General features: G+C 40.7%; 1 protein-coding gene across 1 annotated transcript in view; it reads right to left on the reverse strand.

Annotated features, from left to right (window-relative positions):
* LOC134207692 (octopamine receptor Oamb) overlaps positions 1-25,430 on the reverse strand; it is a 228,156-nt gene extending 202,726 nt beyond the window's left edge. Inside the window, exons 1-2 of the mRNA XM_062683486.1 lie at positions 25,139-25,430; positions 7,473-7,914 (exon numbers count right to left, since the gene is read on the reverse strand). Of these exons, the coding sequence (XP_062539470.1) occupies positions 7,473-7,914; positions 25,139-25,321 (625 nt within the window). The 5' untranslated portion in view covers positions 25,322-25,430. The remainder of the gene's footprint in view (positions 1-7,472; positions 7,915-25,138) is intronic.
* Between the last annotated feature and the right edge of the window lie 1,048 nt (positions 25,431-26,478).

The raw sequence follows: 26,478 nt of genomic DNA on the forward strand, positions 1-26,478 counted from the left end.
AGCTTGATGGAATACTTAAGTAGTACCGAACTTGGTTTACTTAACATAGGCAATCGCCCAACCTTTATGGTATCTAATAGAGCAGAAATATTAGACATAACTCTCTGCTCCAATATAATCAGTCACGAGTTAACGAATTGGTATTTGTCAGATGAGGAATCCATTTCTGACCATCGCTACATCTACTTTGATCATTTGAATGTTTCTTCGCAGACCTTGCGTTTTAGAAATCCTCGTTCAACCAACTCTCTATACAGAGTTGCTCTCGACAAAATTTCATGGATATCTACCATCCATTGAAACTCCTACCGACTTAGATGATGCCGTTGATACTACAACATTGCATATCGTGGAAGCTTTCGAAGAAGCTTGCCCTTTACGTTCTGTAAAAACCTCAAGAGGAACCCCTTGGTGGAATTGCGATTTGGCTAAGCTAAGGAAGCAGTGTAGAAGGAGTTGGAACAGACGCCATTTAGCAGGGACGGATTCTTTTAAGTTGGCTCGCAAAGCTTACAAAAAGGCTCTACGATCTGCTGAACAATCCGGCTGGAAAAACCTTAGTGCAAATGTTTCCAATTTCAGTGAAGCCAGTCGATTGAATAAAATTCTTGCGAGATCAAAGTATTTCCAAGTTGCCGAAATTCGCAAGCCAAATGGCGACTACACTTCTTCTGACGAATAATCGTTAGAGCACTTATATGATACACACTTCCCTGGATGTGTATGTGGGGAATAAAGTGAGTCTGAAAAAAGTATTTGCATTTGTTGGTTACAATGATGGATAAAGTAGAACGTATTTCTTATTTCATGATAGAAATTATGAAATAAACTAAAATATTTCTAGACTAACATTTGAAAAGGGCGTAACAGCCAAAATTTATTCCTTCTGATTCTTTGTCCACATATAAAGCTTTAGAAGAATCGGAAGGAATAAATTTTGGCTGTTACGCCCTTTTCAAATGTTGGTCTAGATTTGAAAATGACATTAATAGAAAAAAAATGATAAATGCGCGTAAAAAGGCAAATCAGAAGGCGGATTTGCTTGGCTACGACAGTGTAGGTATAGCATCTTCGGATGTTTCTGATGTCTTTTCATGTAGTTATGGGTCTTGGGCTCAGGCTCGTAGAATCATAACTACTGAATCGCTTCAATTGGCTCTTAACAGTGATGCTCCTTACAAATCTCCAGGGGAAGATGGGATCTATCCCGTTCTTCTTCAGAGGGGTTTTGAGCATATCAATCATGTTTTGAAGTATGCAGTTTTGCTACTGGGTATATTCTCATATCCTGGCGGGATGTCACTGTAAAGTTTATCCCAAAAGGAGGACGTGCTTCGTATGAAGAAGCAAAGCGTTTCAGACCCATAAGTCTGACCCCATTTCTTCTGAAATGCTTAGAACGTATTATCGATCATCATATTCGTGATGACTGTTTGGCAAACATGCCACTTCATGATAATTAACATGCTTACCAATCTGGAAAGTCCACCGTGACTCTTCTATACAAGGTTGTCTACAACATCGAAAAAATATTTGCTCAAAAGCGATCATGCTTGGATCATGCGTTCTTAGATATTAAGCGTGCTTTTGACAACGTGTCTTTCGATGCAATATTGGAAGCCACACGTTGTTATGGACTAGGGTAAAAGTCGTGGGTCAATAGTCGTGGGTGTTCCTATAGTTGCGGTAGTTTGGTATGCTCAAAACATGCAAATCAATCGCAGCAACCCACACTGTCAAACAATTAGTATATCTGTCAGTTTCCGAACCGAGCCATGATATCTTTGGTAGCCCTTCTAAACTGGTAAATATCATCAAAATGCCTTAACGTTTTTTCGTCTATGCACCAATAATTGCGGTCCCATTAAAAAACAATGGGATTCGTAACTATAGGAGCGCAAATTAAGAAATATCGCAACTATTGGAACATTGTACCAGTAATTGGAGTTGTAATGAATGAAAAATGAATTCTCTTCCAACAAAAGCATTTCAATATAAAAATAGGATCGGAGAGCTTTCGAATGCATATCAAAGGTAGGTGAAATTAGATTCGATATCATTCTGGGAAAATGAATAGTGTTGGAATGTGCTTAGTTCCTCCACTATTGGAACATTTACCCTACCTAATATAATAGACAAATGGATTTACCAGATGCCTAAAAACCGACATCTCTACTCGACAAAGCGGCGGTTAGCAAATTTATTATCTCCACTTTTGTGGAACCTCGTTGCAGATACGCTATTGAGATTACTCAATAATGGCGGTTTTCCTACCTATGGATTTGCCGACAACTATCTAATATTGATAGTCGGTTTGTGTATTACTACTCTATTCGACCTGATGCAAAACGCTCTTCAGGCAGTTGAAAGTTGGTGTCGCCAAAATGGCTTTTCGATTAATCCGAATAAAATATCTATTGTACTTTTCATGGAAAAACGTAACCGTAATGGCATTCGCCCATTACATCTTTTTGACTCCGAAATCAATGTAACTGATCAGGTAAAGTATGTGGGACTAATTCTTGATTCCAAGCTCTCCTGGACAACTAACATTGAGAGTCAAAAAGGCGTGTATGGCTTTCGGCCAATGCCGACGAACTTTTGGTAAAACTTGGGGTCTTAAACCCAAATATATCAAATGTATTTACACAACAGTTGTACGACCAATTTTCGCTTATAGATGTCTTGTGTGGTGGCAAAAGGGTGAAGTGAGGACAATTCAGTCTAAATTAATCCATCTTCAAAGGATGACTGGTGCGTTCTCTTCAACTCCCACAGCTGCTCTCGAGGATCTCTTCGACGTGGCCCCACTACACATACATCTCAAACAAGAAGCACTTTCTTGTACTTACCGATTATGGGTTCTCGGTTTCATGGAAGAGAATCCTGTAAACTGCAGTTCTACTCACACTTCTTTGTTACAACTCATGGTTGATTGGGACAGAACTGTCTGTCCAAGTGATCTCACACTCGCTAGTAGTTTTCCTTATAGGACATTTTCAACCCAATTCCCTTCGCGGGATGAATGGACATCTGGCTATTTGGAGAGAAGTATGTCGGATAACATTGTTTGTTACACTGACGGTTTCCTTTTCAAATGTAGAGCACGTGCAGGTGTCTACTCGCGTGAGCTAAGATTGGAACAGTTCCACTCACTGGGTAGACACTGCACTGTCTTTCAAGCTGAAATATTTGCCATTATGTGTGGAGTGCTATTCGCACTGCAGAAACACATAATGGGCAAAGTAATATACTTCTGTTCAGATAGCCAAGCAGCTATCAAAGCCCTCGCTTCGGCCAACTCAAGGTCGAAGTTAGTAATCGCATGTCGAACTCAAATTGAGGAACTGAATTCAGTTAATACGTTGCACCTTATATGGGTACCTGGCCATTCTTCCATAGCTGGAAACGAATTGCCTGATGAGTTAGCTCGCATTGGAGCATCACAAGACTTTGTTGGTCCTGAGCCAGCTATTCCAATATCTAAGTGTTGGGTGAAGCGTTTGATTAGCTCTTGGGCTTCCACTCAGCACAAATGGTATTGGAGTAGTTTGGATTCATGTTGACAAACAAAATTGTATATCCGAGAGCCATCTCCGGTAGTAGCAAACTATTTAGCTAATCTGTCTAAACAGAATTGCAGTGGCTTAGTCAAGGCCTTGACAGGTCGCACTCGTTGTATATCTTCAAGGGTCCCTCTCCCAAACTTCCCCTTTTTCTCCCATCCATATTCATTTCCTTTTTGTTCACTTCCTTTTCCATCATGTGCGTGATGAGAAAGGCTGTGAAGGCGATGGCACAAATCTCCCGAATTGAGGTGAACGTGCCTCTGGAGCCGACGTTCTGATACCTGATACCAGCTAGTTCAACCTGCCGAATATAAGGGTCTTCTGCTATTGGACGTCCTATGTCTGGGACAAGATCCAGCGACTAGAAGAAGTTTGGAGGATTTCTCGTCATCCGAGGAGCAGGATTTGGTCAAGGATCTAATTGCTTGTTGCTCTACCGCCCAAATCGTCCAATTCCAAGGAAGAACCCCCTCTACCATAAAAGGCACAGTTTCGCCACTTGAGCTACGCCTAAGAACGAACGTTGGAACGTTGGCGCCGATCGTTACAGTTTGTTACGAAACCAAGCACTCAGCCGGAACTGTTTCAAACGTGGACATCTGGCGATGGATTGTCCTTCCCAATACACGTGCCGGAATTGTAAGAGCAAGCACTACACTTTAGTCTGCTTTTGAAAACCATACGATGGAAGCAGAAACGGATTGTCAAAGCTCCGAACTCCTGCAGCAAGCAGTAGAACTTAATCCGAAAAAATGTCGAATACACTTAGGTTTTTTACACGGTTTAGTTTTAGTCTGTTAAGACCTTCAATGAAACAATGAGTAAACCCCACGAAAAAAATCACAAAAAATCAAAGAAAATTCAGGCGGTATTTAAAAAGCTGCGAAAGTTTAGGATAACCGAGAACACCAAGCCATAACCTGGGTGTACACCAAGAGGAACACCAGTTCAGGTGTCATCCAATGTATCCAAAAGTTTTTTGATACTCCTTGCAGCGTACGGCCGTCGGCCTAGTGGAAGGAAAAGATGGAGTCCATGTTCCAGCTAGAGCACTTCTAGATTCCGGCTACGAGTGCAACTTCATGACTAAGAACAACTGAGGGTGCAACGGCAACGGGTGGTTGTTGAAGTATAAGGCATCGGGCAAGCCAACACGAAGGTGAACCAGAAGGTGACATCCACCATAAGGTCGCGAGTAACAGGATTCTCGCGAAGCATGGAAATCCTGGTGCTGTCGAATGTAACAACGAGTGCCAGCGTAGATGTTTCGGGATGGGAGATCCCGAAGGTGTGAGGTTGGCGGACAAAATCTTTTTCAGATCCCAGGCGGTCGATCTCGTTTAGGGAATCATTTTTTTTTAACTCTTCAATACCGGAAATGAAGTGCTGCTTGGTGAAGGTCAGCCAATTCTCACTGAGTCAGTGTTCGGATGGGTAGTGTCCAGGTCACGGCATACAAAAAACAAGGCAGGCTCATCACGTATGTAAACATTCAGTTTGAATGTAAACATGTGACGTCACTGCTATCTTCGCACAAGCTGGACCGAGACGATGCTATACGGTCGCAGCCAGGTATTTGGCACCCCCAATCCTATCCACTACGTTTGACAATAGCCAACATCTTTGAGTTTCCCATTGTTTGGTTGAAATTGGGTTTCCCACTGACATTTCTATTTTGTAAACAAACCATTATTCCGAATTGATTTTTTTCAGTAGACGTAATTATTTTATATCATTTTTCGAGAATTGTGCGAAAATATGAATGCGAAGTGTATTTCAACAAGAATATTGATGCCTTTAATAAATTTTATATTTGAATCGGCACCAAGCGCTCTACTTCGCCAAAATATCATGATGTTCAAAATACATTTTCAATGGCAGGTTTCAACGTTTATGATTACGCCTTCATATTAAATTAATCGATGATTTTGATGCTGGCATCAGAAACATGGCCGCTTCGCAGACCCCTGGTCACATCATGCTTACTTTTAATAGAGGTAATAAACTATAGAGGACGATTGGCGCTGCGGTTCCCTTTGTTATCGTTCCCAAACATGTTGGGTACCTATCTGTCAAAACGTACTAAGTTTTCCTTCGTTGACATTTAGTGCCCTATCTTCGCCAGCAAAAGATGTTTCGCCAGTGACGACAGCGACAATCTTCCTCTATAGATTATTACCTCTATTGTTACTTTTGTACTCCAACATGTAGCGATAAAATATGCGTCACATTCGAAGTGTCATTTTTCTAACGAGCCTACCTTGTTTTCTGTATACCGTGGTCCGGGTGTGTCGATAAGTCACACAATAACCACCGGATTGCTGCGATGGAGCAGTGACACTGCAGGAAAAAATAAATTTTGGTCCGATGGCCGAATGAAACTTCCCAGAGAGTACACTACCCGGCGAATCACATTTAAGGTCACTCCTCACGGAATCCAAGTTTCAAAGTGTTCGCGTTTTCGGGGGCACACCACTCGATACGGAAGCAACGCACAACTGCCATTTCTATTATTTCGCGCATGCTGCGACGCAGCAAAGCTAAATAAACAAAAATGACAGTTGTGCGCCGGCTCCGTATCGAGTGGTGTGCCCCCGAAAACGTGAGCACTTTGAAACTTGGATTCCGTGAGGTGTGCCCTCAAACCAATAAATGTAGTAGTTCGTGCTGAAGCGTTTTAAAAGCCAGTGATGTTTAATGAATGATGAACTAAATAAATGTTTTGGATGCAAAGGACATGCTTAGTTGTGGATGTAATTTCCGAGGAAAACGACCCAAAAATCACGGGAGTAAGATTTCAACCGCACTTCCACCCGATTTCGTGTCCTTCTCAGCCCTCCAAGGATCGCTATCAAGTCACCAACAAAAATATAGAGTCCGCATGGGAGGTAAAGGATTAGCTTCGATTTTTTTTGTGTTTCCTGATGACGGTTTATCTTCGCATTTCGTACCAAAATAGCCAAACACATTAATACGGATTTCTTCCTGTTATTTTTTGAAGTCGAAAAAAAAATCCATGAAACTGGCACCACTTCAAACATATTTGCACATTGTAAACTACTCTTTATTACTAAGCAAACCACAATCATTATGGCACCCATCAATACCCACCGTTTTCCGGTTTATATTGTTGTTCGATTTGTCAAGAGAAAACGGATGGAAGGAGCATGAAGGATAAGGAAAGCATCTGCCTGTTCCAGACGTTCCAATGCCGTAATGCGTTCTGTGATGGGCTTAAATTACTACTCATGATTGGGGGGATCCATGGTTTATGCGTGCGTATGTTTTTATGTTAACAGAATCATTTTTTTTTTTGCTCCAATCTAAGTCAAAAGGGTTCCAGAAGACAGCTACAGCTGGTCCATAAGCGTTAGGATTACGACGAAAGTGGATATGGTAAAAGGTTGCTCCCTCCCGGGGAGCAAACATGGAACAGCAGAAGTGATGATGTAGCGATGCTTTCTCCCTGCCGGTGCGTGTGGGAAAAAGAAAATGTGTGACGAAGGAAGCTTTCTGGGATCAAGCCATCAATCTCCCGGAATGGATTTTCGTACCAAATCAGTGATGTGTGTTTGTTGTTGCCTGTTTATTCACGAGGGGATGTGGATAAGCTCTCATTACAATGGGGTTAGAGCACGAGTAGCAAGTGGTTATCACCGTTTACAAAAGTTATGACACACAAAAAATGAGTTCCGGCCATAAGGAGTCAGAGCAGTGCTGTCAGACTGTCGATTTGAGTCGCGCAGTGCTTTCGGATCTGAAAGTAGGCAACACTGCCGGAAGGCGTTGCGTAATAGTCGCCCAATGAAGAATGACACTTCAACGGACCCGGGTAGCTTATCACATTTACAGACTGGCAGGGGGATATTATCGGGAGAGTTGGCATCTTTCATTTCCACTTACCTTTGGTGGTTCTGAATCCCTGATTGATGGCACGTGTGGTCCGCTCAGCGGCCCGGTAGATGCGCCAGTAGAAGAACAACATCACGAACATGGGAATGTAGAAGGAGCCCAGCGCCGAATAGACGACGTATCCGGCGTCGTTCGTCAGCTCGCAGGTCCACGGGCAGTGCGTGGGGTTGGAGGAGGGCGTCGTTTCGCCCAGCCCCAGCTCGGCCCAGTCTACAACCGAGGAGAAGGAGGAGGAGGTGATGGTAGTACTACTGAACGTTGATGGCGAAGACGACGAAGGTGATATCAACGACGACGACGGTGATAATGATGATGATGATGACGACGACGACGATGGCGATGATGAATACGATGATGAGGTGGAAGTGGCTGGTGACAGTGACATCGACACCAGCGTGTGATTTCCATACGGTAATAATAGGTTCTCTTTCACCTGTGAAAGAGATAAAAGGCAAGGAATTGCGGTTAGATTCCGATTGGATGGAAGCGAACGTGTAGACTCGATGGGATCCAGGACGAAGATAAATTGATTCACTTGTCAGATTCTCTTCGCAGGTCAATGGTGTTTCGCGCTTGAGCGATTTATCACCGAGGTTTAATGATGCAAGGCTGAAGATAGGCGTTGACCATGAAAATAAGCTTTAAGATGCTTGAGATTATCATTCAAAATATGGCAGAATAACAAAGATTATGTTTGCAGAATTATATTTACGAATAAGGTCATAAACATTGATTACAGATTCATTGAAATTTTTATGTGGAAGCTTTTTCAATTATCGAAAACAGAGAGGAACAAATTCGGTGGTTGGCCTTGAGGATTATCAATTATTCATATTTCTGCTTAGTAAGGCACCATAGTTGCATAACACATCCATTTGAAAAAAACATATCTTTTTAGGTTGTGAAAACTCATACGTGAATATGTAAATTATGCGGAAGATATTGATTTGAAAAATGTATTGGAGGTAACCACTTCGTAGCTTAGCTTTAGCGGGCTGTTAGCTAAGAATAACATTACGGATTGCCTGTTCCAGTGGTAAAAGTCCACCATACAGGTGACCCCTAATTCTCGGTTTAATGCGGCTTTATGCTTACCGTGCCTACGAATGAATGGTTAGGGGGGTCTAATAAGAGCCTAACCGCAAACGGAGTCTGTGAAGCACCAGGGTCCCCTTCACAGTATTAAGCCCTCGCTGCGCTAACCGGAGCTATGGCATAGTTGACTTTTTGCTTCTCCGAGATAATCGGCTACTCTTATTCAATCTCAACGTGAGGTTAAATAAGAGTGGGGTTATGAATATGTGTTTTACTTAGTTTTTCAACAAATTATCACCTATATGAATTCGCATTATGCGTTTTTCACAGTGCACTCTGTGTTTCGTTTTTGACGTTCGTCCATTGTTACGTCCTCAATGTTTTTTGTGACACCCCTCTTTAGTCCCTAGCTTAATGCATGGGAGTCTACATAATTGGCTTACCTATAAATGGTATATCCTATGCATTTGCATTGTGTGACTTATCCAATATATTTTATGCTTCGCGTTTCATTGCGTTTTACAAAATGTATCGTATGTATGTATTATTGATTGTATCCTCCTTCTCCAGAACCCTGTTCCATCCTCCTTTCCAACTTCACTTCCTCTTCCTTTCCCCTTTTCACTTCCTTTTCCGACAGGTAAATAATGAGAAAGGCCAGTGAAGGCGATGGCACAAATCTCCCAAACTGAGGGGAACGTCCCTCCTGAGCCGACGTTCTGATACCTGATGTAAAATATGTTTAACATTTCCTACAGTGCTTTGGTGTGTATTGCTTTTGTACGCAATACTGCGAACGCATTCCAGAATTTCCATTGGAAATGCGACCTGCGTTCGCTCAGCTCGGAAAAAGGAGAGGAATGAGAATGAAAAAGAGTGGAAATTTGACGAGACTGTGAATGTGAGCGAAGAAAGCGAGGATAGCCAGTTAGTCGGATATAGTGAAGCACAACGGACGTTTTGATTATGTGCTCGAAAAAATATTTGGCCTGTAACTGCATCAGTTCAGAGGGACCCCTTCAAACCTATGCTTTCATTAAGGTACCCCAATTTTATTTTCTCTGTAAATTAAAAGAAGCGTATTTCATAAGATATATTTAAAACGAACCATAAAACTAACACGATTAATGGCTCTCTAAAAAAATGATCTGAAGTTGTCTTTATTTCGTAGAATTTTCCGATTTAAATGCATTTTATACATCAAGCTTCCCACAAGACTTTTAGAGACTTCCAAGCCTCTTGGAAGGAAGCTTCTATTCATCCTGAAAGTAGGATCACGAGTATCTTGAAAGGAGGCTTCCAAGTCTCTAGAAGGAAGGCTTCCGAGCGTCTTGAAAGGAGGCTTCCGAGCCTCTTGGAAGGAGGCTTCCGAGCCTCTTGGAAGGAGGCTTCCGAGCCTCTTGGAAGGAGGCTTCCGAGCCTCTTGGAAGGAGGCTTCCGAGCCTCTTGGAAGGAGGCTTCCGAGCCTCTTGGAAGGAGGCTTGAGCCTCTTGGAAGGAGGCTCTGAGCCTCTTGGAAGGAGGCTTCCAGGCCTCTTGGAAGGAGGCTCTGAGCCTCTTGGAAGGAGGCTTCCTGAGGCCTCTTGAAAGGAGGTTTTCGAGCCTCTTGGAAGGAGGCTTCTGAGGCCTCTTGGAAGGAGGCTTCTGAGGCCTCTTGTAAGGAGGCTTCTGAGCCTCTTGGAAGGAGGCTTGAGCCTCTTGGAAGGAGGCTTGAGCCTCTTGGAAGGAGGCTTGAGCCTCTTGGAAGCAGGCTTGAGGCCTCTTGGAAGGAGGCATCTGAGGCCTCTTGAAAGGAGGCTTCTGAGGCCTCTTGGAAGGAGGCTTCCGAGCCTCTTGGAAGGAGGCCTGAGCCTCTTGGAGGAGGCTTCCAGGCCTCTTGGAAGGAGGCCTGAGCCTCTTGGAAGGAGGCTTCCGAGCCTCTTGGAAGGAGGCTTCCGAGCCTCTTGGAAGGAGGCCTGAGCCTCTTGGAAGGAGGCCTGAGCCTCTTGGAAGGAGGCTTCCAGGCCTCTTGGAGGAGGCCTGAGCCTCTTGGAAGCAGGCTTCCAGGCCTCTTGGAAGGAGGCTTCCGAGCCTCTTGAAAGGAGGCTTCCAGGCCTCTTGGAAGGAGGCTTCTGAGCCTCTTGGAAGGAGGCCTGAGGCCTCTTGGAAGGAGGCCCTGAGCCTCTTGGAAGGAGGCTTGAGCCTCTTGGAAGGAGGCTTCTGAGCCTCTTGGAAGGAGGCTTCTGAGCCTCTTGGAAGGAGGCTTCCAGGCCTCTTGGAAGGAGGCTTGAGGCCTCTTGGAAGGAGGCCTGAGGCCTCTTGGAAGGAGGCTTCTGAGCCTCTTGGAAGGAGGCTCTGAGCCTCTTGGAAGGAGGCTTCCAGGCCTCTTGGAAGGAGGCTTCTGAGCCTCTTGGAAGGAGGCTTCTGAGCCTCTTGGAAGGAGGCTTCCAGGCCTCTTGGAAGGAGGCCTGAGCCTCTTGGAAGGAGGCTCTGAGCCTCTTGGAAGGAGGCTTGAGCCTCTTGGAAGGAGGCTTGAGCCTCTTGGAAGGAGGCTTGAGCCTCTTGGAAGGAGGCTTCTGAGCCTCTTGGAAGGAGGCTTCCTGAGCCTCTTGGAAGGAGGCCTGAGCCTCTTGGAAGGAGGCTTCCTGAGGCCTCTTGGAAGGAGGCTCTGAGCCTCTTGGAAGGAGGCTTCTGAGCCTCTTGAAGGAGGCTTCTGAGCCCTCTTGGAAGGAGGCTTAGCCTCTTGGAAGGAGGCTTCCGAGCCTCTTGGAAGGAGGCTTCCTGAGCCTCTTGGAGGAGGCTCTGAGCCTCTTGGAAGGAGGCTTCTGAGCCTCTTGGAAGGAGGCTTGAGGCCTCTTGGAAGGAGGCTTGAGCCTCTTGGAAGGAGGCTTCCTGAGCCTCTTGGAAGGAGGCCTGAGGCCTCTTGGAAGGAGGCTTCTGAGGCCTCTTGGAGGAGGCCTGAGCCTCTTGGAAGGAGGCTTCTGAGCCTCTTGGAGGAGGCCTGAGCCTCTTGGAAGGAGGCTTCTGAGCCTCTTGAAAGGAGGCTTCCGAGCCTCTTGAAGGAGGCTTCCGAGGCCTCTTGAAAGGAGGCTTCTGAGCCTTTGAAAGTAGGCTTTGAGCCTCTTGAAAGGAGGCTTGAGCTCTCTTGAAAGGAGGCTGAGCCTCTTGAAAGGAGGCTTCTGAGCCTCTTGAAAGGAGGCTTCTGAGCCTCTTGAAAGGAGGCTTCTGAGCCTCTTGAAAGGAGGCTTCTGAGCCTCTTGAAAGGAGGCTCTGAGCCTCTTGAAAGGAGGCTTGAGGCCTCTTGAAAGGAGGCTTCTGAGGCCTCTTGAAAGGAGGCTTCTGAGCCTCTTGAAAGGAGGCTTGAGCCTCTTGAAAGGAGGCCTGAGCCTCTTGAAAGGAGGCTTCTGAGCCTCTTGAAAGGAGGCCTGAGCCTCTTGAAAGGAGGCCTGAGCCTCTTGAAAGGAGGCTTCTGAGCCTCTTGAAAGGAGGCCTGAGGCCTCTTGAAAGGAGGCTGGAGCCTCTTGAAAGGAGGCTTCTGAGCCTCTTGAAAGGAGGCTCTGAGCCTCTTGAAAGGAGGCTTCTGAGGCCTCTTGAAAGGAGGCTTCCGAGCCTCTTGAAAGGAGGCCTGAGCCTCTTGAAAGGAGGCTGGAGCCTCTTGAAAGGAGGCCTGAGCCTCTTGAAAGGAGGCTTCTGAGCCTCTTGAAAGGAGGCTTGAGCCTCTTGAAAGGAGGCTTCCTGAGCCTCTTGAAAGGAGGCTCTGAGCCTCTTGAAAGGAGGCTCTGAGGCCTCTTGAAAGGAGGCTTCCAGGCCTCTTGAAAGGAGGCTTCCAGGCCTCTTGAAAGGAGGCTTCTGAGCCTCTTGAAAGGAGGCTCTGAGCCTCTTGAAAGGAGGCTTCCGAGCCTCTTGAAAGGAGGCTTCCGAGCCTCTTGAAAGGAGGCTTCCGAGCCTCTTGAAAGGAGGCTTCCGAGCCTCTTGAAAGGAGGCTTCCGAGCCTCTTTAAAGAATTCCGAGGAAAAAGGCCTTCATGTCTCTCAACTGGAGGCTTCCGCACCTTTAGATTCTTGATTTTAGTTAGGAAGCATGTTATTCAATATTTTGTCTCAATCAGGTAGATTGCATTAAAGGTTAAAAAAACCTTTGTTCGTTTTACGTTTTGTCATTTTGAGCTCTTCATAAACTGTACTGCTTGGAGTGGACAGGATTAAATAGTCTTTGATTTACTGCTCGCCATTCATATTATTTAGGGTTTCTCACCTCTTTCCTGGCACAACATGCGTACAACAGCATTAATTAATTGATATTAATGAGTGGACGCAACTTTCCATGAATTTTGTAGGCTATCTAATATTCCAATGGAGTTTATTTCTGCTTGAAAAAATAGCTGTCTTTGCACATCATCGTTCAAAGGAGGTTATTAGTGATTTAAATTGCCGAGATGCATTACTTATGTCAGTCACAGCATTTGCATTTCCAGCATAATTTAATTCAATTTCCGGCATAAGCAATGTTTCACTCAATCCTTAATCTGTCATTATCTCTTTTTATAGAAGTCGATTTGAAAGCGAGTGGAGGGCAATACTTGTAATGGTATAAATCTCACGACATTCCTTCTGCCAAGCTCCCGTAGGAAGAGGAAGGGAAGAGTTCTTCTCTAGAACATTTTTCATACCTGCCGTATACTAACAGAACTATCAAATCTATACTTACGCCTCTAATTATATAATGAACATGTACGTCTAAGTTTGGAAGATGATATTAGCATTTCCTTATCATTGTAAATCGTTTAACTTCAAGTAGATGTAATACACTCATATAATTAATTATAGTGCATTTTTATTTGTTTTTGTGAAGAAGTAATACGAAAGAAAATAAGCAAGTTTCGGAAGGTTCCTAACTGACACACTCACAACAAAAAATGATTCGTCTGCGTGATTTCAAGAGCAAGGCATACCATCGTACTGATTCATCCACCTCCCTGCTGCTAGCATTTCAAATCGCATTTCAAGTAATAAACCACCAGCAAATATTCGTAGACAATCGCATCGCGTGGCAATTTCCCAAGCGGTTACCATCGACTGCATCAATTGTACCGCACAGTAAGTAATCAAAGTAATTCCTTCGAGGCATCCGAAGCATCGGAGGAAATTAATTTCCTCTGTGCCTCATCCACTGAAAGCCCTTATGGGGTCAGCAACGTGTCACCGTGATGAGAGTCAGCCACTTTATCTTTTGCCACCCTCTCGTTCCCTGAGGAGGAGGAGACGTCTTCCGACAGTCAATAGAGATTTCGAATTCCATGCAAATCGTCTTGGTCGTGGAATTCCATTACCAAGTACATATTGATTTGCGTTTTTGACGAAATGAATGGAGAGAAATATCACGATCTACCCTCCAAGGCTCCAAGCTAATTGATTCGAACGAATTAATGTTGGAACCATCATTCAGCGCTGTCTCTACGGGGATTGGCTCTGTTTAAGTGAAAAACTCGAGGGTGAATGGCAAGAAAAACCGAAATTCAATTCACGCTCTGCATCCGTCGGATATCCATTTCCCGTTCGAGAGTCGAGTGTCGTCGTCCTCCATAGAAAGGGAGCGCACTTGACTTCGGAGCATCCTCCTGACCTGAGGGACTGCACGTTCGGTGGTTCAAGTGCGACATCCTTCGGGAGGCGTAAATTGACTTCGCAGCGAAGCAACGACCTTTGCCAATAATGATGATATAAAAATGCGAATCGAACCGGTACCTGATCGGGATGGCAAATATCGTCCTGCTGATGCGCTCACACGCAGGTAAGTTTGGAGCTCCTTCCACGCCACCGCGCCGGGGGGAATCGAAAGCAATCAAATTATTTTAATTTTCAGCTCTGCACGATTCTTTTCAGTATTCATCGGCGAGACGGAGCCGTCGACCATGGCGCTAGGGTCGTCGATGTTGACTGAAGGTGATGCATGTTCTTGACACTTACTGTTCAGGTTAGTGCTTTCACAAAACTCAATTTCCACTTTTTCATGGAGGTTATCCACATTACTTCCGAAAAGCTTTGTTGGAAAATCTTCTTCGCCCGATAAGGAGCTCACTGAAAGCAAGGTAAGTTTGGAAGTAATATATTTTAGGTGGCATTACAATATAAGAAATTCAGTTTATTCAAAGTTAATTGGGGGGCGAAACACGTAACCCATAAAAAAAGTGTTAGATGTTATGTTATTTGTGTTAATTTTCGAAGAAAGCTATTTATGCAGGTATGGATTTTGCATGGATCGACTTTCTTTAGGTTTTTCACAGTTAATGACAACGAAAGATTTTCTGCTTATTTCGAAGCCATTAAAGTTTTTACCAATTTCATCGATGAATTAAACGGAACCGGTAACTTAGTAGGGGACCCTCCCTAGCCGTGAGGTAAGACGCGCGGCTACAAAGCAAAACCATGCTGAGGGTGGCTGGATTCGATTCCCGGTGCCGGTCTAGGAAATTTTCGGATTGGAAATTGTCTCGACTTCCCATAAAAGTATCATCGTGCTAGCCTCATGATATACGAATGCAAAAATGGTAACCTGGCTTAGAAACCTCGCAATTAATAACTGTGAAAGTGCTTAATGAACACTAAGCTGCGAGGCGGCTCTGTCCCAGTGTGGGAATGTAATGCCAATAAGAAGAAGAAGAACTTGGTAGGCAAGTACATCCTGAAAATCAGGTCAGGCTTCAACGTCAATAAAATGAAGCACAGAGACAGACATTCTAATTTCCAGATTAAGTTCATCTACGATTTTTTTTCTTGCGAAGTAGGTAATTCTGTTTTTTTTTCAAATCTGCTTTACTACATATTTTTAAATCGATTGATTCTTTTCGAAACATTAGGAATCATTCAAAGGCTTTCTGAATAATTTTGAATATTTCGAAATCATCTAATGTTAAAAAATGACGATAAAAATTTATAAATCAGTTGAACAAAACGAGTTTGAGGAAATTTGTAACTGCTAGTGACGTCCAGCCGTCTATGCAGTGGACGTCCACACGTCCCAAACTAGCTTACCTTTAGAGAAGGGTTGCCTTTACCTGCTTGAGGGATGACAGAATTTAAAGATACATTTTTATCTATATTTCACATTCTTGGGTTTTGGGTTAGTGGGAGGAAAGGAATTGAAGTGGGCTACACAGAAACGGTACCTAGTTCTTTCTTTGTGGCTCTTTCCCGGCTCCGCCGGATTGGCAGCCAGCAAAGTGATACTGTTGGACACGTGGACGGTAGTTCCTCCGGAAGTTCCTCCGGAAGTTTCTCCAGGAATTCCTCCGGAAGTTCCTCCGGTAATTCCTCCGGAAGTTCCTCCGGGAATTCCTCCGGAAGTTCCTCCGGGAATTCCTCCGGAAGTTCATCCGGGAAGTTCCTCCGGGAAGTTCCTCCGGGAAGTTCCTCCGGAAGTTCCTCCGGGAAGTTGCTCCGGAAGTTCCTCCGGGAATTCCTCCGGAAGTTCCTCCGGGAATTCCTCCGGAAGTTCCTCCGGGAATTCCTCCGGAAGTTCCTTCCTTATAATATTTTCACACTTTTTACTTTTCTCATCAAACAATTTTATTGTTTCGATATTCCCAATTTTTCAGTTTTTTATTTTAGAATTTTTTCAATTTTCCAGTTTTTTTGTCCTTAATTTTTTCCCAATGTTCCAAATATTCAATTACCCAATTATCTAGTTATGCAATTTACCATACCGTCGTCGGGGGTGACAATGGGTCAAATGGAGGTGAAAATGGGCCACTGTTTCAACTACTTAGAATGCTTGTACAAGTGAACTCTCTTTAACTCGATGTTCTGCAACTAGGTAATTTCCCTTACTCGATGAAATTCAAAATCCCTTCAATCTAGGATACAGCGTTACCACCGTAAGTCGATACCTCTCTTACGCGATATTCTCTAACACGAAGTAACTTTTCAATGCATTTTCACCTCGCTTACTCGATGTTGTCACGTGCACGATATGCAAGGTACCGGGTCGTTTGTCCTAATGCCGTTTCACCGAATAGTTGAAGCGAGAAACTTTGATTGCGAGTATGGGAAAATGAGTAATGAGAAGTGAGTAGTGAGAATTACATGAAGTGTTCAGCAATAAGTGAGGAATGAGACATTTCCCACATCTCATGAGATATAGGACGTGAGAAGTAGGAAGAGAATTGAGAAATTAGAAGTAGAAAAAGAAAGTGTGAAATGAAAAGTGAGAAAACGAAATGAAAAATTTGATGTGAAAAGTGCGAAGTGAGAAGTTAGAAGTGAAAAATGAGAATTGAAAAGTGAGACAAAACAGCGAGTAGTGAGATTTGATAAGTAGAACATAGGAGTGAGAAATGAGAAGCGAGAATTACAAAGATAGTAAGTAGTGAGAAGTGAGAAATGAGAAGTTGATTTGAAAAATGAGAAGTGAGTAGTGAAAACTAGTGAAAAATAAGAAGTGAGTAGTAGAAAGTGAGAAGGAAGAAGTGAGATTGAATTGAGAAGTGAATAGTGATATATCAAGAAGTAAGAAGTAAAAATTGAGAAGTGAGATGTGATAAGTGAGAAGCGAGATATGAGTGAAAAAAATTGTGAAATTTATCTTTGTTCAGTTCATCTTCCTTGTTCCTCCTTTTTTCTTTTACATTTCTTCCTCCTTTACCTTTTTCTTCTTCCTTTTTCCCTTTTCCTTCCTTTTCCTACTTTCTTCCTTCTTCCATTTCTTTAACTACGTCTCTTATTTCTTCTTCCTTCTCGTTTATTCCTTCTTCTTTCTTCCTTCTTATTTCTTTATATTTCCTTCTTCTTTTCTCGTCTTCCTTTCTTCTTCCTTCTTACATCTTTCTTCTTTCTTCAGTCTCCATTTTTCTTTCTTCATCATTCCCTTTTCCTTGTTCCTTCTTTCGTCTATCTTCTTTTTCTTTCCTTCTTTATTCTTCTTCCTCCTTCCTTATTAATTCTTCTTTCTTCCTTATTCTTTCTACCTTCTTCCTTCACCCTTCTTCCTTCCTCCTTCCACAATCTTCTTTTTTAATTTTTTTCTTGATTCTTCCTTCTTCATTCTTGCTTCTTCGTTATTCTTTCTATTTAATCCTTTTTTCACCTCCTTTCCCTTCGATCTTACGTCTTACTTTCTTTGTCTTTCTTCTTACTTTTCTTGTGCTTTTCCTTTTCTCAACTTCATTCACCCTTATTCTTTCTTTTCACTCCTTCCTTCATCCATGTTATTTCTTTTTCCTTTTTCTTTCTCTTCCTTTCTTTCATCTTGCTTATCCTTCACTTTGAACTTCTTTCTGTCTTTTACCTCAGCACTCATTTTTCACTTTTTATCATTTGCCTCTCACTTCCAAATTATCATCACGCACTTCATACTTGTCACTTCAGTTCTCCTTATCACTCACTTCTCAGCTATTACATCTCATTTCTCACTTCCTACTACTCATTTCTCACTCGTTATTGCACACATCCAACTACTAAGTACTCACTTCCCGTTTCTTTGTCTTCGAACATACCTCATACCTCACTTCTCAGTTTCACTCAGCCTCAATCTCACTTTTCACTATTAAATCCCTCTCACGTCTTACTTCACTTAATAAGGAAAACTTTTCGGCAAACGGCATACGGCTTTCGGCTAAAAGACCTTTTCGGCCAAATGACCCTTTCGACCAAATGGTAATCGACCAAATGACCCTAAACCATATTTCTACATGTTATGAAAAGTGTTTGATGTTTTTAAACAAAATAATATAAATTTGTTCGATATATCCGTCCTTCAAGTACGGGAGATTTCACTGTATTTTATAAAATATTTTTAAAATTTCTTAAGTTTTGAAATTTCTAAATTTTGAAATTTTAATTCTAATTTTTTTTTATTTTTTAAATTTTTGAATTTTTAAATTTGAAAATTTTTATTTAATAATATTTTCATATAGGGGGAAAGACGGCTTTGGTAAGTTTTGTTCTGTTGTTGGCGGGGGGGTATTTGTCGACCCAATTTTATGAAATTTGGCCACAATATTCTTTGATATGCAAAGAATGTTTAGGTCAAATTTGAGTCTAGTCAGTCATAGAAAGCCCCCCTGCCAATAATAGAACAAAACCTGCCAAAGTCGTCATTCCCCTAATAATTTTAAAAATTTTTAGTTTTAAATTTTCAAATTTTCAAATTTTTATTTTTTAAATTTTCAAACTTTCAAATTTATAAATTTGTTATTTCTAAATTTTTAAATTTTAAATTTTTAATTTTTTAATTTTAAATTTTTTAATTCTTTAATTTAAATTTTAAAATTTTAAAAATTTATTTTTAAATTTTTAAATAATAAATTTTTAAATAATAAATTTTTAAATTTTTAAATTTTTAAATTTTTAAATTTTTAAATTTTAAATTTTTAAATTTTTAAATTTTAAATTTTAAATTTTAAATTTTAAATTTTAAATTTTAAATTTTTAAATTTTAAATTTTAAATTTTAAATTTTTAAATTTTAAATTTTAAATTTTAAATCTTTAAATTTTAAATTTTAAATTTTAAATTTTAAATTTTAAATTTTAAATTTTAAATTTTAAATTTTAAATTTTAAATTTTTAAATTTTTAAAATTTTAAATTTTAAAATTTTAAATCTTTTAATTTTTAAATTTTTAATTTTAAAATTTAAAAGTTTAAAAATTTTTGAAATTTTAAATTTTTAAATTTTTAAATCTTAAAATGTTAAAATTTTAAAATTTTAAAATTTTTATATTTTTAAATTTTCAAATTTTAAATTTTAAATTTTAAAATTTTAAATTTTAAAATTTTAAATTTTAAAACTTCAAAATTTTATAATTTTAAAATTTTATAATTTTAAATTTTAAATCTTTAATTTTTAAATTTTTAAATTTTTAAATTTTTAAATTTTTAAATTTTTAAATTTTTAAATTTTTAAATTTTTAAATTTTTAAATTTTGAAATTTTGAAATTTTAAAATTTTGAAATTTTGAAATTTTGAAATTTTGAAATTTTGAAATTTTGAAATTTTGAAATTTTGAAATTTTGAAATTTTGAAATTTTGAAATTTTGAAATTTTGAAATTTTGAAATTTTGAAATTTTAAAATTTTTAAATTTTTAAATTTTGAAATTTTGAAATTTTGAAATTTTTAAATTTTGAAATTTCAAAATTTTGAAATTTTGAAACTTCAAACTTTTAAAATTTTGAAATTTTGGAATTTTGAAATTTGAAAATTTTGAAATTTTGAAACTTTGAAACTTTGAAAATTTGAAACTTCAAAATTTTAAAATTTTAAAATCTTAAAATTTTGAAATTTTGAAATTTTGAAATTTTGAAATTTTGAAATTTTGAAATTTTGAAATTTTGAAATTTTGAAATTTTGAAATTTTGAAATTTTGAAATTTTGAAATTTTGAAATTTTTATTTATTTGTTGTGGGTAATTCAAGACAAAATTTTCAAAACGACTTATCTGCTTCTGTAAACAAAGACTCAAACGACGAACAACCGCTGGAACCATTACCGTTCCGGGCAACCCGGATGACCTTGCAATCGAACCGTGTTCACAGTGTGTTTCCACTCACTGGCACAACACTTCTGGTATCGCTTTTCTCGTAATTCCTTCCACACCGGGACCACCCCGTCGTTGATCCGCGCGGGTTGGCTCTACCCCGAAGCTGTTCAGGGCCAACAGCACCGCGCACTGCCAAACTATTTTTCCTCGCCACCAAACCACGGAATATTATGCCGGGAGATCGACGACAGTGATCTCGCAGGGAGGGCGGCGGTCGTCCTCTTCCGTCACTTTATTTTTCTTCTCTTCACCACCACACCGCACTGCACCTTGCTGCTGGCTGTTGCACACACCGCACCTTTCGGCCTTCTAAGGCTGATGCCATACTGGGAGAGAAGAGAAGCGATTAGAAGAGTTGAGAGAGGAAGCGAAGCGCTCGCGTGAAAGCTACCTCAATGAGCGATATATGGAAATCGCTTATACCTGTCATAGTGGAAGCGATGAGAAGAGGCGAGAAGCGGTAGCCAAAGAGACGAAGCAGTTCGTAGAGTGCTTTGCCGCGCGAGATCGCAAAGGATCACTTCTGTATGTTTGTTGATTTGAGTTTACCCTCGTTCGCAGTTGTGTTAAATTGCTGTGGGTGAAAAGTATTGCGGGAGAGGAGCAACATTGTTTATTGTGTTAATTCGGTTAATGAAAACATTAAAATATGTATGGTTTTGGCTACATGTAAAGCCTGTCCACGTTAAATCTCGGACACCCATCTTCTAACGCGAATTTTGAAAAATTTCACAAAACACTGACACGATCCATTTTTATAACAAATGAATCTCTACACTTCATGTGATGCTTTCAGCATGTTTTAGCTCTCATCCAAATTCATGAAATGGTGACAAACCATATAGACATTATCCAAGTGTCCGAAATTTAACGTGGACAGGCTTTATATGATGTAGAGTAGAGTGGGGCAAGAGTACGCACTTAGTTTTCAATCGATCATGTGGCCCTTATGAAACAAGCTTCTGGATATCAAATCAGTGTCGATGATTTATATACTCTTCCTTTATGTTACCCAGCAGAAAAATATAGAAATTATTGAAAATTCGTTCTAGTAGAACCCTTATCGCAAGACAAGTGAAAACGCACTCTTACCCCACCGGTGGGGTAAAAGTGCGCATCGGGTGGGGTAAGAGTACGCATTTATCCAATCATGTGCTTTAAGTATATATTAACACAAATAAGAGTTACTAACATTTAATTGATGTTTTATAAGCATATATTAGGGAATGTTCAAAGATTACGTAACTCTTAAAGGGGGAGGGGGTCCTAAAAATGCACTTTCATACGAAAAACCATTGTTTTTTATATACAAAAACTACAGAGGTAAAAATATAGATCAGGTTTCGCGTGGCATATACAAAGGCATTTTCCTTAAAGAAAGTCCACCAATCACGTAACGTAAAATTTGGCTCTTTCATCACCCCCTATCTTACACTATTTGTATGAATCCTCTAAAAATTATATGGATCGTCACACATCTCGCAACCCCTCCCAGCTTAACGTTGCATAATTTATGAATGTTTCTTTTGATTAAATGAAATTATCATTTAGATCAATCTGTGTTTTTGTACTATGCTTAGGTGTACATCAAGTCCTAATTCAATTTCTTTACTTCATTTCAGTGCTTTGTTCGTTAAGTCTTTTCTAACACCGAATTGCTTCAACTTATCCTAAAAACTTGTGATAATTTCGAATTATGTCCCTTTTTCTTAGTTGTGGATTTTACGCTTTGGAAGAAGTCTTATTTCGGCCGGAGATACGGGTTTGACATCATAACTTGAAGATTCATATGCGTACTCTTGCCCCACCGGTTCCTGCGTACTTTTACCCCACAGTCCCAAAAATCATTCAAGTAATGGTTTTGACTTCTTGGAAAACCAACCGGATTGGTGTTCTTTACCATAAAGTACTCTATACAATAGGTTATCGAAATGGTATAATGTTCACCTGATTGAACGTATATATGGTAATGAAATACTAGTTGCGGAAACCCAATTATTTTTAGCAAAATGACCAAAAAGCTATCTAACTCCATATCTCCCTTGTTGTTTATTCAAATCGTTTACAATTACACATGATAATAGTTGGCCAGAATACTTGTCAAACTGATGCAGTGTTGCTAGTTTATCTTTTTATTACTTCAAAAATCGAAAACGTACTCTTACCCCACGCGCACTCTTGCCCCACTCTACTCTATTTCATAGTAGCGGTACTCATTAAATTTGGGAATATTCTGGTGCAGTCCATACATTTAGAAACACTTTGAAACAAAAACACGTATTTTGCTGCTACCACAGACAAATGGATGTTGAACTTTTATTTTAATATCGTTCTAGTATTTAGGATTAGTTTCAAATGATAGATTTTTCACGCATCTATAATGCGCGTTTGAATCAAATGAAATTGTTGTGTTCAATCGCTTTGATATTTGATTTTACACTGGAGTCGGTTTTACGGGAGATACGTACCATGTATCTTGAAAAGCTCTTCAACTTCAACGAAAATCGTGTTTGCGCAATTTTTTGCTTCTGTCCGTATATTAAAACTTCGGGAACAATCCGATAGATAAGGAAATTGTTGTCCCAATTTTTTGCCGCCCGCATAATTACAAACTGTAAATGGATATTTTCCCGTGCGTTCGACCACAGTATCCTTTACTGTTGACAACTGTAAATGAACAATCTCATGTAAAGTTTCAACAGTTTGTGGTACGGTTATTTGACAAATAACAGTATGTTGAATGGGTTGTTAAGTTATGTCACCATAAAAATAGGCCGTTCTCGCGTGCAAAATTTTCGGTCGACAGTATGATAAAATGTTGACATATAATGCAGGAAATATAAAACTTTTTAGGAACAGCATGTTGTATATTGACATTTAATGATGATGTCGAGTAGTTATGGCTTAAACGACCGAAAAATATTTGACAACCGCAACGTAAACTGTGAAGCTATATCTTACATCGCAATAATGATTCTGACCATATAACATGTTGTTTTTTATTATGCGGGCGGCCATTGGTGGGAATCGGTTTCCTTTTTCTGCGGATTTTTGAGATTTGCGTACCCGTTTTTCAAAAAGGTTGCCGAGACAAAACGATTTTTGTGGAAGTTGTTTTCATGATGTGCGTATCTCCCGAGAAATCAACTTCAGTGTAGAGAAATGTTGTAAGAAGAACATCCATAAATTACGTAACGCTTGAAGGGGGAGGGGTGTTGTCGGCGAAGTGTGACGATCCATGCAAAATTTTCAGATGTTTCATACAAAAGGTCGTGTTGAAAATTTCCCGTTATGTAATTAATGGATCTTCCATAGGAGCAAACGAAAAATAGGAATAAAACATGGCCCAAAAAGTTTTACCATAGCTCTATCGCTCACATCATAAAATCGGTTTTCAATTGCGACATTCTATAAATCTCCTTCTCTTTGTGCTAAATATGCTTGGAGAAGCAAAATATTCTACATCTGGAAATCCAAGTTTTACACTTGTATTTGTTGCGAGATCAACACTCCGAAAAACGCTTTCAGTATGTCATAGCTCGCTTTGATCGCCGCTTCACTTCGCTTTGCTTATAATCAACCTCTTCGCTTCGCTTCTCTTCGCTCCCAGTATGTCATCAGCCTAACCGACGACCGACGCAAATCGCGACGTAATTCTTTTCGCTTGCTGCTCACGTACACGCACTGCACTCGCGGTTTTGTTCGGGGGGAAAATTGGGCACCGTTTTTCCCACCGATGTCAAGCACAGGTGATCCGAACTGATTTTGCTTTTCCACGCGACCGACGGACTACGGAAAATAAAAGTGTTATCCAAGAAAAGATGAACCACACCGCACACACTGCGAGCGAGCGACCGAAAAAACGACGATACACAAAAGAGTGTCTAGTTTTGCGGAGAAGGTATCGAAAGAAGTCCGAAGGTTAGAAAAGTACACCGTGCTGTGCGCCGGGGACCATCCGTGAGAGCGAGCGAGCGCGGAAGATTGTGACTTTTGACTTGAAAACTGTTGTCATCATGCATGCAGTGTGCAGCGGATGAGCGGGGGCGGGTTGTTTGGTGTTTCACTCAACACAATATTTGCGCCTAATTACAGCGGAACGAAGGAGATGGTGCGTGGATTTTGACTTTTCGCTTCACAGACACCACATGTGGTGAGTGAGTCACTCTTTTGGGGATATCAAGACAAAATTTTCAAAACGACTTATCTGCTTTTTGTAAACAAAGACTCAAACGACGATTTGACAAATCTGATAGTTCTCCCACGCAAACCAACACCACCAATAGGTAGGTGAAGATTTCCGCTACCTGTTGATGGTGTTGGTTTGCGTGGGAGAGCTATCAGATTTGTCAAATCGTCGTTTGAGTCTTTGTTTACAAAAGCAGATAAGTCGTTTTGAAAATTTTGTCTTGAACTAATATATTTGTTGTGGGTAACTAATCTGATTTTATTTCTACTTATATTGATGATATTGAAACATGATTGTATGAGTGAAATAATTTCCCACTCAGTATATGTCCACTGCACCACCATGTTCCTCTGTAAATTGCAGTACAGCACTGGCTTCAAGATATCGTTTTCACTCTCACACAGATTTTTCCAACATATCCATCGATCAGGAATAGAAGTAAGTAATGGGAATCCATTGTGTTGGGATTTAGATTCCACAGTGGTCTAAGTGGTCATCGTCTGTTGAATTAAGACACTTCCTACCCCATCTTCTATCTCAAAGATATGCATCTAATCTCATCCCACTCACAGAAAGAACATCAATACTCTGTTTTATTGATGCTTGTTCTACGAAGAGAAAACATTTCCCATTGCTAAAGTATTTGAAAGATATTGACTTCACTTCCTGCGGGTGCGCTGATCCGGCTTGACTGCCTTAGTGGGATTACAACTAATTTTGTCCATTCCAAGGAACACCATTCCATATCGACCGATGCTTTCACCGGAACATCGCCTTCACCCACGAGCATCTCCGAGCAAAATGAATCAACTTCCAGTCCGGGGGAAAAATCCTCGCAATAATCCAATCGAAGCAAATCAATCCCACCAGAGCAGAGCCCCGACAGGAAAAGTCCAGGAATATGAAACAAGATTACTTACTTTCTGCTCCTTCCACCCGACCAGCGGCGGAAAGCAGATCACAAAGGACAACACCCACAGCCCGGCGATGAGCGACTTGGCCCGCCCGGTGGACATGATGCTCGGGTAGGTGACGGGACGGGTGACGGCCACGTAGCGATCCAGCGAAATCGCGCACAGGTTCAGTATCGACGCCGTGCACATCCAGACGTCGACGGCCAGCCACACGCGGCACCACACGTCACCGAAGATCCATACCTGCGAACAATGGGGAAAATGAACGAAGAATTATTAGAAGGGCAGCTTAACTGAGGCAACATATGAAGAAGTGAAATTTTTTTCCAAAGAAAATTTATTAAAATCGATGAAATAGTTATGATAGCACTGAAATTGTATGAGCTTAGAAATTTTTCGATTTTATTTTATTTTGCTAGCTTCGTAATTCTTATTTGGCATACACATTTTAGACCGATTATAATGAACCCTTGGTGGTACGGACACTGCTTTCTGCTCGATTTAATCTGGAAATGCAAATCCAAAGGGAAATTACAGCAAGCGTGGCGCCACCTCTCGCCACCCAAGCGCATATAATTTCCTGCGGTTGCCATGGCATTCAATGATTACTTCGTTTCTGTTGTTTTGCTCAGTCCTGCCATTTAATCCCGGGAACAGTGAGCTGAGTGCGGAGAGCCGCTTACTTTGATGAAGTGTGGGGCCAACGGGCGGAGGACGGCCACCGAAGCTGGGAAATCCAGCATCATCAGCAAAACTGAATTATCTTATAAATTGGCTTTTTTATGGATGCCAATAATTTTATCTGATAACATTGGTTTAACCTGATTACAACGTTGGTCTGCACCGGATCAAGTGGGGCACGTACCACGTTCAGCCGGTCCGACATAAATGAACAACAACAACCGGAGTATGTACTTCAGAACAAGAGCTTTTTTCGTCGTAATAACACAGATACAGCAAGGCTCATACGCATTGTATACATATCTGCCTTATTATCGATTCAGCTATCCATGGGTGGAGACACAGGCCAGTAGCTATAAATAAACATATCCTGTCCTGTGGTTGACAAGAATGTACTTTGACACTGAACTAAGCTGTTCGTGTTAATTCAAGCCAGCGCAAATTGGTGGAAAACATTATTCTTGAACAGGATGTGTGTTCGTTAAAAATTGCAATGAAACATTTATTGACCATTGGATACGTTTATATGCTAAGAGAAGAATGAATGCTCTCAATAATAGAAACAGTAGAACCACAAAAAAAAAATTCAACGAGATATGGGATGCAGTTCTTCGAATAATTTGAAAACATATCAAAATAATATTTATGTGAAAATTATTTAAAGC

Source organism: Armigeres subalbatus, chromosome 1, assembly GCF_024139115.2.
Source record: "Armigeres subalbatus isolate Guangzhou_Male chromosome 1, GZ_Asu_2, whole genome shotgun sequence".
Classification (NCBI taxonomy): Eukaryota; Metazoa; Arthropoda; class Insecta; order Diptera; family Culicidae; genus Armigeres; species Armigeres subalbatus.